Below are 17,509 nucleotides of genomic sequence, written 5' to 3'. Positions count from 1 at the left end.
ACTTCCGCCACGTCAGATTTTAAAAACGTTGTATTTATCGTGATCAGCGACCCGATAAACCATAAAAACGATACCCATATTGGTTTTTTGACATTATCACCCCTTTTCACCCTTTTAAATGGTACATTTTTAAAAAACTTGAAACACGTATTTAGTCATATGTCTTTAGCAATCCTCCTGTGAAGTTTCGCATAAAACAGTGAAACTAACATTGTTTCCCCATACAAACTTTGAACCCCCATTTGACCCCCTTAGGAGGCGAATTTTGAAAAATCCTTTCTTAGTGCTCCTTTACACTATATAAGAAACCAACGTGTCAAATTTGACATCTCTAGGACCAGCGGTTTCAGCTGTGCGTTGATATGTCCGTCAGTCTATATATTTTTTTATATTTAAACCCCATTGCACCACAACAGGGGAGAAGGTATTTCACTTCCGCCTCGTTCGATTTAAAAAACGTTGTATTTATCGTGATCAGCGACCCGATAAACCATAAAAACGATACCCATATTGGTTTTTTGACTTTATTAACCCCTTTTGACCCTTTTAGGGGTAAAATTTTCAAAAAATCTGAAACACTTATTAAGTCATATGTCTTAAGGAATCTTCCTGTGAAGTTTCGAATAAAATAGTCAAACTAATCTTGTTTCCCCATACAAACTTTGAACCCCCATGTGACCCCCTTAGGAGGTGAATTTTGGAAAATCCTTTCTTAGCGCTCCTCTACACTACATAAGGAACCTACGTGCCAAATTTAAAATCTCTAGGACCAGTGGTTTCGGCTGTGCTTTGATATGTCCGTCAGTCAATATATTTTTTTGATTTTTAAACCCTTTTGTACCACAACAGAGGAGATGATATTTCACTTCCGCCTCATTAGATTTTTAAAACGTTGTATTTATCGTGATCAGCGACCCGATAAACCATAAAAACGATACCCATATTGATTTTTTTACTTTATCACCCCCTTTTCACCCTTTTAGGGGTAAAATTTTCAAAAAACCTGAAACACGTATTCAATCATATGTCTTAAGGAATCTTCCTGTGAAGTTTCGAATAAAATAGTCAAACTAATCTTGTTTCCCCATACAAACTTTGAACCCCCATTCGACCCCCTTAGGAGGTGAATTTTGGAAAATCCTTTCTTAGTGCTCCTCTACACTATATAAGGAACCTACGTGCCAAATTTGAAATCTCTAGGACCAGCGGTTTCGGCTGTGCGTTGATATGTCAGTCAGTCAGTCAGTCAGTCAGTCAGTCAGTCAGTCAGTCAGCTTCTTCTTTTATATATTTAGATTACTATTTGCGGTGAAGTATAATTATATATTTGATGTAAATATATTGAGTAAAGATTTCAGATTTATAGTCACATAATTACGGCACATATATTTTTTAGATTTTAGTCTCATAATTGAGTACGAAATGTATACTCGTTGAGTAATACGTGCGAAATATTGGAGTGTGGCATCGACATTAAATTTGTTTTATTTCATAAAATTAAAGCACAAAGGTTACTTATTTCGATGTTTTGAGTATAATTGTTATATAATCTTCCAATGTACTAAGAATAAAATCTTGTTTGTCTTTTAATATAGCCTTCGTTTTGACTGCCGTAATTAAGTACACGACTTTATATGAGTGTATCTTATTCCGGTATGCCCATATAAAGTATATTAAAATATAAAAACACAAAATAAGGTATAGAGACCCGACTATTATTATGTTTTTAAACTTCCTTAGTTAGCTAAAAATCTTTATACCGCACATTGGTTTTCCCGTCAGTCAGTCTGTCCGTCTACGCTCTATCATTATTAGTACTAGAAAGCTATATAAATATAAAATAGTACAAATTCTTCGGACAGTCAATCTGTGTAAGAACGGCCTATAATATTTATTGAGTACTATTTATTTATATATACATACTTGAATGACGTATCACCACCATATATGTATACGGTGTAGCTCAGTGATCACCAGTAACAAAAAAACTGAAATTTTCACGAGTACCTTGCAATTTTTATAACCGGCAAGAGCTTCTGGATTGAAATTAAATTTTGAAAAAATAAACCCCGACATTGTGAAGTGTTTTTCATCAAACATGGCTAAGAACACTCTTGACTAATTCAGCTTTCAAACGAAAAAAACTAATCTAAATCGGTTCATCCATTCGTAAGCGATGCCTTAGACAGACAGACAGTAAAACTTATAACACCCTGACATTATATCATACAATCGTTATACCGTAAAATATCATGTTTCCCATCCCACCCCAACCCATCAAAACATTGCTAATTATAAAAAAATACACTGTGTATAAGCATCTATTAAAACGATATGTGCATTTATATATTTATGTAAACATTTTTAATTCATTTTCTTACATTATGCTTAAAGAACGTCGACTTTAAAGGTATCCCGTAATTACGTACAACGACTCCCGGAATTGAAGCCATACCAAAATTGTATCCCGGAATAATGGGCAAACTAAGGGTTAAGTAAAACAACGGTAATTTCTATAAATTAGAAGTTACGATGGAAAATAGTATCTTAAATCCATCGTAGAAGACTTATCCTTAAAATAAAATAATTAACACGACTAGAAACTTCGCATTTTTTTTACAATCCTCACTCAAAGTAGGAAACGTCTTAAGTTCCCGTAATATGGGACAGTTACCTTAGATTATAAGAAATCTCTTACTGCTTGTCACTTTGACATGGTTGTAGAGTGGCCTAGGGTTCCAATTCGTTGACTTGTACATCATGTAGGGCTAAGGGCTACACAAATAAAACAAATGGATATATTATAACAAATTCTATATTCATTAATTATTACCAATATTATTTCACATTATTATCAACAGGTATATATTAAAGATATAAACAATTTCAATCTACACGTATAAAACTACAACTAATGCATGTATGTTCCACAATATAAAAAGGCCAAAATAAAATGATGATTTTACAAACTTTTACAAGCGTACGGATTTGTTACAATATACATATAAAATAAATAAAATACAACAAATAATATGAATCTGTCTAAGCTAACTCATTACCGATTAGTAAAGATCAAAGTCCTTTTCAAAGTGAGTTCCTTATTTTTTTAATTCAAACCTTGGTGGAGAAGTATCCCCACTTTTAGAATAGATTATTTATTAATTCATTAACATTATATTGAATGTTACTACAATCAGAAAGCCGTAAAAGTTTATAAAACCACCATTAGGAAACATAATTCATAGAAAATTTTAAACATATTCTTAATTATAAAATGTCAGACTTAGATAATACAGTCGGCAGAACACCTGAAACTGGAATGGAACTGAGGCTAGCGCCCTCTAGCTTATATCTTTCATTGTTTTTAGTGTCGGCATACGAGATATCAGAGCGCCCGAGGTGTTCAAATATAACTGAACACGGCTCTAACGCCTTAGCAATAGTGGCATGTTCAGATACGAGAAACGTCAGGAAACCAAATTGTAGATGTAAATATACTCGAGTTGCTATTTGCTACCAAGCTAAGTTGACAGTGATTTTGATAACAAATATGTAATTAGCAAACCAAAATGAGCTCTCAACAGCAGAAGGGCCCATAGGAAAAGAACTTTATTGCCCCTTTAAGCATAACGTACATACTCTTCTTTGATGGAGAGCCACAAACGTGTTCGAGAACTTATTATTTCGGTTTTAAGGGAATCAACTCTGGCAGTCTTCTTTTTATCTCTGTCAATAGGGAGCGTAACGTTTCATTCATTAATTAGAAAAGGAAGAGTATTACAACTTTTTCGCTAAGTTTATGTTATTTTAGAGTTTTTATCTGTTTCTTACACGTGGAAACTTTGAATTATGGATAGTTAAATAATTATCTGTACTCAACCTGCGATATTTATATTCAAATAAAAAAATTGGTTGTCTGTAAAGTCTGTTTACGGACGGTAGTTTAACGTGATAACGTCAAACATTACAGTAGTATAGACAGGGGCGGTCAGAGTATAGCAAAAGGGGCCCGATTCTGGGACTTTTTTCACGTTTTTTTGTTCTTATTTGAAAGAATGCATTAAAATAAGCATCTTTTATAAATTAAAGTTTTTTTAAAAACCTACTAATTTAGGGGCCTTATCACACTTGCGATTTACAAGCGAGGCGAGAGCGAAGCGAGCGCGCAGCGAGTTCGTCGCGAGCCCGTAACTAATTCGCAGCGAGTGCGTCGCGAATTCGCCGCGAGCGCGTAACGAATACGCTGCGTATTCGCTGAAAGTGATCTGCGTCTTAGACAGTCACTTACATAATGGATTCCGACGACGAAACACTTCTGTTAGCTTTATTGCTTCGAAGAAGTAAGAAACGAAAACTAAAGCAGAAACGGCGTGTTTGGGAGGATCCATTTTTAAGTAATCGACTGCAAGAGAGCGACTATTATGTGCTGTTTTGTGAACGAATCAAAAATTTTTAAATTTTATAAATGCCTCGATATCGATTCCAACAGTGTTTGATTGTTCCGCCATTATTGTTACTGTCCGCTCACACTCGTAGATAATAAACTACTACAAATGATAGGATTAAACTAAAGTGGGTAGAAATGAATTTTGCTGACGAAGGTACAGCATATCTAGACGCGGCGAACTCGCTACGAAATCGTTGCGCGCTCGCGGCGAAGTCGCGACGCACTCGCTGCGAATTGGTAACGGGCTCGCGACGAACTCGCTGCGCGCTCGCTTCGCTTTCGCCTCGCTTGTAAATCGCAAGTGTGATAAGGCCCTAGGAGTTAGAGTGGTGCAAAGTTGCAAAATTTTCCCGTAGCATTACTAAGGCGCCAGAGACAGAAAGCGATATCGACGGAGCCCCGCTTACGCTTACGCGGGGCTCCTATTCTGTGCAGTTTGGCCTTCGGCCGTTTGAAGATACCTAACGAACCTAACCTATACCTATATAAAAGTCGTCATTTTGTATCCTAGACCGTTTGCGAGACACGCGTTAATTTTATTAAAGTGCTAGTGCCATTTACTAATCTTAGAACCCTAATATCTCAGTAAATATTAATGGAAAAGAAAAAGTTTTATAACAAAACATCCTTATTTAAACGTGTTCTATATGATTTATCACTATTAACATAGGTTATATTGGTAAAAAAAATCATCGTAAATTTTCCAAGTCTCTGGCGCCTTAGTAAATACTATGGGAAAATTCGCAACTTCGTACTGCTCTAACTCCTAAATAAGTAGGTTTTTCAAGCAACTTCATTCTATAAAAGATGCTTATTTTAATGCAATCTTTCATGTTTTTAAATTACTAACACTCAAAAATAATAAAGTCCTAAAATCGCTTATAACCCAACCGTCCATACACAAACCACTTGCTCTTGCTTGGTGGCCTTGAGGAACGGGACAATGACGTCATCTTTTTCGTGCATGCATGCCCGTAGTAACGAGTTATTAGACGTTATCACGTCAAAAATATCTAATTGTTCTGTTCTTTATATGAAATTAACCAAGTCAATAATAATAAGTTATGTTCAATTCAATAACGTGGACTAAAAAAAAACTCGTACTAATAGATACTTTTTAAGCGCACGGTAAGACCTAAGGGAAGCAGATTTCAAAACTTTTCAATGTAACTTTGGAATGCTATAGGTACATACTTTCAGAGATTCGAATAGATATAATAAAACAAATCTTATAACCTACTTTGAACTATCTGTTGAACAGTATACGCGTAAAATATTAATAAATATAACTTAATCAGGTCATACGTTTTGCACTCAAAGCGGAAATTTAACAAAACATGGTGTCTGTTCAAAGATCAAATTAAAATTCGGACCAATCAGGTCTATAGGCACGTAGTTACGCACTTGCAGTTTTTAGCACACAGATGTGTGAGCGAGACAAAACATTTGCACGTACATAGCGATGTCTCACTCGCACTTAAATATTTATACAATAGGCGCGTTGCCTCGCGAAATTTGCCTCGTGAAGTAGTTGGTGGTGACGTGCCTCGCCCGAGGCACCCCGAGGCAATCACTCGCGCGAATGTTTCTTAGCCTATTTCTCGTGGCAATGTTCTAGGCTAGTTCTGTGATGGATGGGCTAATGGTGTAGATACATATGTATGCATTATGAGTTATGACTGCGAAGCGCTAGTGCCTATGCCTATAAGGATCCTAAGGACTGTTTCTGTTGTGTGGGAAGACAAAAATTTCATAATCGCAGTAAGTCGGAAACCATAAGCAACTCAATTTCGGAAGTAAGACTCAAGTCTCACATGCCTAGCCATACTATTGTAGATTTGTCAAAACCTAATTATATTAACCGAATATTTTAAGCTAATACGTAGATTTTATAAATTTAGTACAATTGGCTTGTGTGTGCTCTAGCCGTTTAAAAGAAATTAATGTATACATTTGAATTAACATATTGTTATAATTTTATGTTATACTTAAAATATTATACGACAGGTATTTCAGACGGTTTAATATATTATGTTGTTTGTCGGAATGCAGTCTGCTTGTTAAATATTACAGATTTATTCACACTAAAATTATTTTTGTTGGACTTGCAAATCAGTACGTTTCGACACAGTCTCTATAATAGTAATTGGAACTGTATGGAAGGATCGGTATTGCAACTTAAATTACTTTGTGCTCAGTATGACCTACGAATCTCATATTACAAACACCATATCTTAACTGTACATTTAAAAAGTAAACTTCAAAAGTTTCATAAAATCTTATAAAAAAAACGAATCGTTGGAGTGCCGCTTAAGGTACGAAATCCAAGCGCAAAACTTGCTAAAGACAAATAAGTATGTAAAGTAAGAAACACCGGCCTCTTAATATTGCAATTTAATCACTCGTTGTTTGTGTTGTATACTTTTAGCGCCTTTGTAGTATGCACTCAATTTATATATCTCAATGATTTGGCTAGATGAAGTAGACATGTTTATTGATTACCTACAAATTATGCTCCAAATGTACATACTGGCTCTATCTTCAATACTCGTACTTATAAAAGCATTTTTTTGCGTGGAATCGTACCTTATAGATGCGGCGACATCATGCATGTCATATCCCCTAAAACAAATTGCGTGCGAATAACAAGTCGTTCAGTGTAAGTTTCCACTCAGTAGCATTAGAAAAGATGTAGATATAGACAACGACCGATAGAGTCCTCCTAAACTAAATCTGCCACGTTGTACGAGTACAATAGTGTCCATATAAAAGTAATATTTTAATATAGTTTTAAGTTTATCACAACACTTCTACACGTTGTCTCAGCCAATACTATCACGCAGAGTTAAGTTGGCCTAGCTATAGTTAGTTATGATAGTAGTCGAGTCGAGAGATAGAAGTCGAATCAAAAATTCATAGATGTAAGACACTGAAGTTGTTTTAAATGACAGAATGACACCATGATGTCGCCGCGCATGCGGCTAATATAAATCGCTTTGGCATACACGTGATGATCCCAATACCCCATCGCGACCCGGACAGACCCGGATGGCACTGCGATGTCGAAACCGAGCACTTCCTTTTATATATTTTTTTTATTTTTATAATAAGGACTAAATTCATCAACGAACTATTACGGTCAGTAGCCGGGTTCAACAAGGCTAGCAGCGTCGCGACGGTCACGAGTCAATATCCACGCGCGGCAAAACGGACAAAATATGCAGACGTGCCTCGGCCGAGGCAAACGCGCGCGCTTCCTAGCCGAGGCACGTATAGATTGGCCGCTGGTCGCTCTGTGTGGACCCGGCTACTAAGGAGGCAATTAAATGGCCCGCGAATTTAGATAGCTATCGGCGATTTATTAACATTGGTTCTCGTAAAGCATGGGCCGATTTCCACTTATCTGTGAATAAAAATCTACAGTTTGGTGATTTAGATATAAGAAACTGTTCGGTTTCACACCATCAACAAATATTTTCACACAAATTACATTTGAGTGACAATTCGATATCGCTTAGGTACAAATCATGATTATTATAGTATATATTAGTATACTTATCACTACATTTATTAATATTTACATAATTTTATAAGTTAAATCTTTGTTAATAGCTATTTCGTTACTATGATTAATTATTACGTTACATATACAATTTATGAAAGCCTTTAGTTCAAGTATAGTGCGTTACCCATAATCCATTTCTTATTTTTAAATGATAGTATAATCTTTATTGCATTGGCATAAGACAATTTGTGAGTGTGCACGGGAAAACGTCCCACTTAGTCGATTGCTATAAAGCCGCTTTGTCAGTTTATTACTATAAAGATACAAGTAAATCTCGCCTTAATGGTAACCGACAAAGTGAGACGTTTTATTAAACACACTCACATTTATACATTACGATGTTTTTACCGCTTCGTTTGTGAAACGTCTACATTTATAATCTAAACAGAACGAGGCCTACTGCTGCGCGAAGCTTATTGGTTAGTAAATCATGCCTCGTCGGTGACAAACAGGATCGGCCACAATACCGTCACCGTGAACGAGCGAGGCAAATGGCAATACCTACTTGATCTATACAAATCTGGTTCCACGCGGCAACAGTCGAGACGCCTCGTTCTGCATGGATTCGCCTATTCACTTTCATCATCATTTGATCTCTTTATGATGTTAGTTCATTGGTCTAAGGCCAATACGAGTAAGTATGACACAATGGTAGACGACGTAGACGTGGCTATCCTTTACATTGGGACCAGTTACTACCTACATTGATTAGTATTTATAACGAGTTTATAAAATTGCTACTTGCGGTTAGCGATAAACATCCAATTAACATTAATCAATGTCTAAAATTGCAGCCATTCTTATCCGTATTGATCTTTATTTTTATCTAAAGCATCATGGACGTGTAATTTTCAGTTCAGTACTATATTTTTTAGTCTTGAAAGCGGGCACTAATCAGACAGGTCAACTAACGATTCTAGTCTACTGCAGATCTGCAAAAGGGTTCCACCGTCCAAGGTGACCTCTTGATCTAAAAAAGGAAGCCCAGTTCATCCGCTTCTTTATTGAATATAAGCAAATAATCTCTTTACTAAATGACTAAGTACCTGTTCATAAAATTTCCACGCCATATTCTATTTATCTCGTATTTGGCTACCTCGCTCGCACGTGGCATTAACTGCAAGGACCGTCGGCGAGATGACAATACAGGTGCGCGATAGAGATAAAAAAAGACATGACATTGTACGAAGTCCTTTGTAAGAGCAAGTAAGAACTCCCTTTACTTTATGTATAAAGTACTTTATAGGTTGGAAAAATAATGGCTATTTATTTTTGCCACGGAAGTTTTCAACATTTTGACCATGCAAAGGAATCCTTAAATATCTAAATAAAGCCCAAAACCATAGAATTCCTAATCTAATAATACAATGAATTAATCAAATAGGGAAGAATAAACGGTATTTTGAATACTAAACGGAAATCTTAGGTACTAAACAGTCCAGGGTTTTTGACAATTTTACAGCCATGGTAAAATAACTAAGTTCTCTGCAGGCATCCTTTAACTTTTAAGTGACAAAAATTTTGCTCGAATAGAATAAGGCCGGTCCACACAGGGCGAGGCATTGCGCTAGCACGGCTAACTTTCTGTGTAGACGTGCCTCGATAGAGGCAGCGCGCACGTTGGCTCAGCCGAACAAACTGCCTAGGCCGAGGCACGTCTACATTAAACATTTACCGCGTAAGCACATTGCCTCGCGACGTGCCTCACCCTGTGTGGCGCCAGCTTATTATAATTTCATTCGAGGTAATTTGTATAGTATCAGCATTAAGGACGTATCCCGTTAGAGATTAAAAATACGTGCACAATTTCGCTATCACCTCTCAATAAAATTAAGCAAGAAGAAATACATTGTGCACTGTTCTCCTTTTACACTTTATGTAGCAATAAATCTTTCAATGGCGAACTATGTCTGAGGAGATATTATTTTATTTTACCATGCCTTCTGTTCAGGTAAGGACTAAGGAAGATCTAATTATGATAAATTTGAGGCATTTTATAGAAGACTTGTTTAAATGGGGGCATATTGGGAAAGGTACCTTTTTTAAGAGCCAGGCGCGGAGAGGGACCTGAGATGGTTATGAACAGTCGCCGTCAGATATATCGAAGCGGACAAAGTGCTCACAAATATGGGAACACGCGCTACTTATGCTTATATTGCTTTAACGCTTTGGCAATGGAGCTTTGGCCGCTCCTGCGTATCTAATTGCAACTGTACCTACTGCAAGATACATTTTAATTATATAGACCTTTTAGACTATATTATAAATTCACTAGAATTGTTTAGAAAACGTTCAGTTACATAAGTTATTTATAGTTTATATGTAAACATACCTTATTTTTAACTTCAATGTCTAATTTAGAAATATTTCAGTATCCCAAAGATTCTAGAGTAGGTCAGATCATAACATTCCTGTATTATATTTCACCTATACACTGATATTTATACCCTTTGTAGTCACAGTCAAGGTATTAAAATAAGCCGGGTCCACACAGTGAGGCACGCCTCGAGGCAATGTGGTCACGCGGCAAACGCCCAATGTAGACTTGGGCAGAGAGCATCAGGAGGCAGAGGCAGATTGCTCGGCCGAGCATAACGCACTCATTGCCTCGTCCGAGGCACGTCTACTTAGCACATTTGCCGCGTTAGTAAGTTGCCTTGCAGCGTGCCTCGCACTATAATAGATGCGGACAGAGTGCCAAAAATATGTACCCGGGTGAATCAACTTTTTCTTGCCAGGTAATTGCCATGGTTACGGCACAGTATAAAGCAGTAATAACTCTTCTAACAAACTTCACTCCGCGCGGTGTGTCGAAAACTACTCTCCATATGCACCGAATACATGCGAAACTGGTAAGTATTGGGCTGGACAGTCGGGGCCGCGTTCGCGCGCTGTGTTGACGTGTTGAGTTCGGGAGAAAATGACGTCTGCACCGAAGACATATTTTCGTTACTGTAGTGTTTATGGGTGTATGGAGAACAGTTTGCGCAGTAGTAACGACCGCGTCCCCGCTGAGTCACACTGGTTTTATGCACAAAAAAATTATGCTACTGAAATTATGCAAGCATGCATGTAGTCCATGTTTGTAGGTGGCAAATTAAGGAAAGGGCTTGTTAACACCAGAAAAATGCATGTTTGCAGCATAAGTAGCATAATTTTACATAAGACCAGCGTGACTCAGGGGATCGTAACCATGGCAATACCGGGCAAGAAAAAGTTGATTCACCCATCCACAACTTTATCGCATAAGCAATTAAGTAGTTCCTATGTGTGTTTTCCACATCTATGTGTAATACCTTGAATCTACAACATGAAAGCAGCGATGGTTTATTGTACAAAGTTCGATAGTAATACAATTAGGATAAAAAACTGACATTTCATCGCGCCAGGTGGCGCCACCTATCAGTGCGCCTCCTTATCGTAAATCAATTCGCATCAAGCAATCTCAAACTAAAACCTGTTTTAAAGACTATGTAAGTTTTTAATTTTACTAATAATGTCGAAACATACAGGTTGATTCACGAAAGTAGGCTCAATCGGAATTAACGAAATTGTGCGCGTAATGAATAACACCTGTGGTACGTAGGCAAATGACAAACGCTTTCAATAATGTCGTTACCGTAGCTATCTCTATCGCTCTTCTGTATTGGCGTGACAGAACCAGACTGCGTTTTGATCGGCTCTAGCGTCAACGATTGTCATTAACCGGGTCCTCACAGAGCAAGGCACGCTGCGAGGCAATGTGCTCACGCGGCAAGCATGCTATGTAGATGTGCCTCGGCCGAGGCATGGGCGCGTTTCGCTCGGCCGAGCAATCTGCCTCAGTCGCTTCACGTCAACATTGGACGCTTGCCGCGAGAGCACATTGTCTCACGGCGTGCCTTACTCTGTGTGGACCAGGCTATTGGCTGTGTCACTATACTACACCCAAATTTTTTATTTTATTGGTTAATCATTCATTCAAGAATTAATTTCATTCGCGCGTCACTTGTCAATCGACCTGTATGTAATGGCTCTCATCCCATTTACATATGCCTACTGATGTATTGACTTCGCTACTTATTTAGTAAATGTCTGCCGTATACTTAGAACGATTGGAAGTGTAACTTACATGTTTGGTTTATCTGTTAGTGTAAGTTTGGTTCATAATAAATGAAATGAAATGTAAATTCGCAGACTCGTACTATGCATAATAAATGGGATCAGTTAGCAATATTTTCTAGATGGTGCCATCATTGCCCAATTTTAAAGATTTATATTATACATATTTTTAAAGACTTTTTTTGTCCAGCTTCTTAAGCCGAATCTCAGGGACAAACTTTGATAGCGTCATCTATGCAAAGCTTTGATATTTGCCAATCCCATTGTACTCAAAATTGTAATCTAGTCAATGTAGCGGACAGCAGAACAGCTCTCAATTTTGACATTCTTGTTAGTCCTCAGTTAGTCGAACCATGCTTTTAGTTCTTCTGTTTCTCTTTACAACACCCTCCTGGCTTTTCTTGTTTAGTCACTTTAGTTAGGTATGTACCTGGAAATAAGCACAAAATTATAATTTTGAAAAACCCCCGACCGCGATATAGTGGACCGATTTTCATGAAACATGACTAAGAACACTCCCGACTAACTCAGCATTCAGACAAAAAAAAAACTAAATCGAAATCGGTTCATCCGTTCGGGAGCTACGATGCCACAGACAGACACACACACACAAACAGAGAGACAGACACGTCAAACTTATAACACCCCGTCGTTTTTGCGTCGGGGGTTAAAAAGGAGGAAGTATCGATACTAACCATGCAGGTCTTTTAAATGATGAAAATAGTCTCCTGATTCTTGAGTAAAAAGTCGGTAAAGGCGTTGATGGGCGCTATGGCCTGTAGCGACATCTGGCCGTTGGGCGGCCAGGCCAGGTTCGGTCCAAACACCACCGCCAGGTTGCTGCTCGTCATCTTGTTGAGACAGCTACGGTCTTGGACCTGTAACGGCAACGGAAATGGTGCAATCAGGGGCTTTTGCAAGCAATGCTTTTTAAGAGCATATGTGGGACACCCCGGTGGGCGTCCCAGATATCGCTGGTACGAAGAAGCCCTAACGGCCCAGCCACAACATTGGTCTTAGCGCGACAGCGGTGAGCGGCAGCCATACGTGCGAATGAAAAGTCCCATCTCTGTGTCTCGCTCCAAGGTATGGCCGCCGCTCACCGCTGCCGCACTTAGACCAATGTCGTGGATGAGCCGTAAAAGATCTGTCCGCACTCGGTGTACCCAAGTGGCGTGAAGTGGCGCTGGATAGGGCAGAGTGGCGATCTCTTGTGTCTGAGGCCAAGATCGCTGAGCCAGTGAAGTAAGTAAGAAGGTAATGCTTTTTATGTAGGACACCCCCTATGTATTTAGCTAGTAACAAGGACTCATCTTATAACTCAAATTATAACCAAAGTAGCCTTTGCCCGCGGCTTCGCTCGCGTTAGAAAGAGACAAAAATAGCCTATGTCACTCTGCATCCCTTTAACTATCTCCACCTAAAAAATCACGTCGATTCGTCGCTCCATTTTGCCGTGAAAGACGGACAAACAAACAGACACACACACTTTCCCATTTCTAATATTAGTATGGATATGAAAGTGTCAATTTCAACTTCTTCCTAACAACTGATTGAATCAACGTAGGGAACAAATCAATATATTTTTTTTTTTAACCCTTAAATGCATGGTGACGTATATATGCATCATATATTTGATGGCCCGTAGCTCCATATGTAGCTATCCAAAATCACATCTATTGCTTAATTATTATTCACTATTTATTATTATTTAATATATAAGGTCAGTGCGGGCAAGACCGGCATAGTTTATTTGAAATAAAGTTTGAGTGGATAAAACTCTATAATTAATGTAGTTTGGCGTAATACGCATGGTCCTATGGGATAGCAAATATTATATTTTACAAAGCTTTTATAACATTTTGGCGAAATATGGTAATTTTAATTGATAAAAATCACATTTTTAAAGGCTCGGCGGGTTGACCGTCCCCCCGCGGTGAGCACGGGAAGACCGTCTAGTGCTTGTTGTCCCGTAATTTCATATGAGACTAGGTTCCAAAACCATGATCATTGTTATTTTACGTAATAACAGGGCAGAATGTGCTAGATAATTAATAAAATAACGTTGAAATTTTAAACATATAAGCATTTTTCCATTTATAAGGCAAGACCGGCATATGTCCCGTAGATGGGGTTCATAGCCTTTTCTTTTCAGGTCCAATTTAGTCACGATATTACAGGCTCATATAAATCCAACTACTTATTTGTTTTTGAAACTTGGTTATTAAGTAAAGGTAATAGGATATTAGGTACGTGAAATAGTTTGGTAACATTTCTTAGCAATGTCCCAGACATTATGAAATATGTTTTCAGGGGTGCTGATTTCAAAATGAATGGCCAATTTGGAATCTGATATTACTGACTGTCACTTTGACACAAAAGTCGTCATGGTTGTCGTCAAATAAGTTTTCGGAGGTGCTGATTTCAAAATTAATAAACAATCTGGAATGTAACATTGCTGACTGTCACTTCGACGCAAAAGTCGTAATATAGGTGTCGTCACATAGGTTTTCGGAGGTACTGATTCCAAAATTAATGACTAATTTGAAATCTGACATTGCTGACTGTCACTTTGACACAAAAGTCGTCTGGTGTACTGATGTGCCGACGGAAAGTTTCCAAAATTCTGAAATTTTCACATAGGAAAACATCGGAAACTTTCCACACTTTGTATGGACAATTGTATGGATGGTAATTTTCCACTTCATAAATTTACTTTATTTTTAATGAAAGTTTCGTGAATTTTTCAAGAAATTTAAGATTTTTTTTTAAAGTTTCCGCAACTTGCACATCATTAGTCTGGTGTGTCGTCAAATAAGTTTGCGGGGGTGCTGATTCCTAAATTAATAATCAATTTAGAATTTGACATAGTTGACTGTCACATTGACTTAAAAGTTTTCATGGGTGTCATCAAACAGTTTTTTGGCTGTAATGGTTATTGGAATCAGCACCCCCGAGAACCTGTTTGACCACACCCATGACCACTTTTGTGTCAAAGTGACAGTCAGCTATGTCAGATTCCAAAGTGGTGTTTAATTTTTAAATTAGCACCCCCGAAAACATATTTGATGATACCCAGCATGACGAGATTTGTGTCAAGTGACAGTCAGCAATGTCAATTAACGGTCAGGTAGCCGTAAAATAGTCGGTCAAAACCGTCTTTAAGGGTACCCATACGGTCTCTGTTGGGTAATGCTGATTATAAAAATAATGACCAACTTGAAACCCTACTCTCTTTTGAAATATTTGTCGCCGCATTTTGCACAATATACATAACAAAAATAATAAAAAACGGGTAGAACTTATGATAATTCTACCAACTTAAATATGATGATGAATAATGCAGTGTAGGCTTACTTCTGTTCACCTCTTATCATTCTTCACAACCATGTCACATATATTTTATTTTTACTTAATACTTTCGAATGATTTTAGTAACACCATACGAATCATTACCAAAACTGTATTTCGAAGTTAAAATCAAAAACGGTACAACTACCATAAGCCAAAAACGTACTTATATATTGATATCGTTTACACTCGACTTATATCCAATAAAGCCTAAAAAAGGTTGGCAACTCCTTGTTTAACACAAATCAAGATTAAATAAATTAAATAATATAATGATTTACTATTTATTATTTAAGGATTAAGATGAAATTAAATAAATTAAATAATATAATGCGGAAAAGTGTGAAAAAACAGGACAATGGCGAATTTTAGTATGTGATTTAGGCTGATTTTTTCGGAGTTAGTAATTAGTAACGGAGTTATTTAAACATTTTATCATAAAGGTTTCACAAATAGTGTACCTATTTAATAGTAGTCATTTTTTTTAAATAAAACTTACCAATTACGATATATTTATATAAATAAGATTTGGCCTATTTAACTTCTAAGACTGATTTAGTATAAAAATCGTTCTTAAATATTTTTTTTATTATTTTTCCCAAAAACCAGAGTCAGAAAACCATTGTCTATCACATATATTAATATCTCGTTAAAAGAAAAAATCATGCATTTAAGGGTTAATATTTTTTGAGTTGTTTTTTTTTTTTTAGTTGCTGGTCAAAGGCCCCTAGCCTTCAGAGATAACATACACTAGAGAAATTTCGACGGGTACCTCGGCGGTCGGGATGGTATAGTGGTTTAGCAGGTCAGCCGCGATAGCTGGAGACCCGGGTTCGCCACCAGTGGGCTTGATCGCTTTTTCTTTAGTGTATGGTATCTATTTCAGTTTATAACGGAGTGATTGAATGTTCGAAAATTATGGTAAACTCTGCATCTGCAATCCCGTACATTTGATCTTGGATGCTTACCTTCCATAAAAATTGGATGATGTATTTTAAAAGCTTGTAGTTGTCTGGAGGAAGCCATTCTAGAATCAATATTTTGACATGCCTCGGCTTGTCGCGGTTCGACCACACTGTGGGGGAAATATAGAATCAATTAAAAAATAAAAGCAAATATAAAATAAAAAATAAAAGCAAATATAAAATAAAAAATTTAATGTCATTTATGTGCTGAACTAGTAGGCCCAACATAGCAAGGCATATTTTAAAGTGTTTTTTTTTTAATTCCAATCACTATTTTGTTAACTTTAGCATGTTGTCATTGTCATATATCATTTACTCATGAAGAAGAGGTATTACCTCTCTTCTTCATGATTTTACTATTCTCAAAGTTATGTACCAAATCAGCCATCCAAGGCTCATGACATAAACTCATAAATAATTTATTCTTCACTTACATTGAAATTTCAATATTTCCTCATAAAGGTCAAAGGTCAGCAATGGCTCCTCAAGGTCTCTAAGGAATGTTTTCAACAACACGGCGGCGTTATGCGGGTCGCTCCTGAACGATATCGGCTCGCCTCGGTTGCAGAGCCTTTGCAGTTCTTTTATAACGGAGATGTTTGCCGACCGACGGAATATACCCTCGGTTTCTAGTGCTGGAAAATAATACATGTCATTATTATTTGCTTGTCTTATTAACTTTAATTTGGGGTTAGCATATCATGATTTTATCTTTCTTTCTTGTTCATCATCTCTGCATTCACTCTAGTTCGTTTCATAACTTTCATATAATATGTTATAAAAAGAATCGTTATTAAGGTTATTTCAATTATTATATTCAAATAAACATAAAAATTATCAGCAGCATTATATTCCGTTTTTTTAGCATTAGAGAGAACGTAAAAGCACGAAGCACGAGGTCTTTTATATGAGACATTTTTGCCACAACTGTCATTCATCAACTGTCAGTATCATAAACAATTAAACAGACATTTTAATAAAACACTATTGTTTTCTACCCTGAAATTATAAAAGTGTGTTTGTTATTTATATAAATAATACTTACAATTATTCATTTAATTTAAAAGTATTTTTTTAATC

At 37.0% G+C, this 17,509-nt stretch overlaps 1 protein-coding gene across 1 annotated transcript in view; it reads right to left on the bottom strand.

Annotated features, from left to right (window-relative positions):
- Positions 1 to 11,029: 11,029 nt before the first annotated feature.
- LOC125241880 (rho GTPase-activating protein 1) overlaps positions 11,030 to 17,509 on the bottom strand; it is a 30,498-nt gene continuing 24,018 nt past the window's right edge. The window contains exons 8-11 of the mRNA XM_048150564.1: positions 16,864 to 17,064; positions 16,433 to 16,539; positions 12,809 to 12,991; positions 11,030 to 12,543 (exon numbers count right to left, since the gene is read on the bottom strand). Of these exons, the coding sequence (XP_048006521.1) occupies positions 12,821 to 12,991; positions 16,433 to 16,539; positions 16,864 to 17,064 (479 nt within the window). The 3' untranslated portion in view covers positions 11,030 to 12,543; positions 12,809 to 12,820. The remainder of the gene's footprint in view (positions 12,544 to 12,808; positions 12,992 to 16,432; positions 16,540 to 16,863; positions 17,065 to 17,509) is intronic.

This window comes from Leguminivora glycinivorella, chromosome Z, assembly GCF_023078275.1.
Source record: "Leguminivora glycinivorella isolate SPB_JAAS2020 chromosome Z, LegGlyc_1.1, whole genome shotgun sequence".
Taxonomy (NCBI): Eukaryota; Metazoa; Arthropoda; class Insecta; order Lepidoptera; family Tortricidae; genus Leguminivora; species Leguminivora glycinivorella.
Note: the sequence above shows the minus strand (reverse complement) of the source record. Positions and strands in the feature narration are given on the sequence as shown.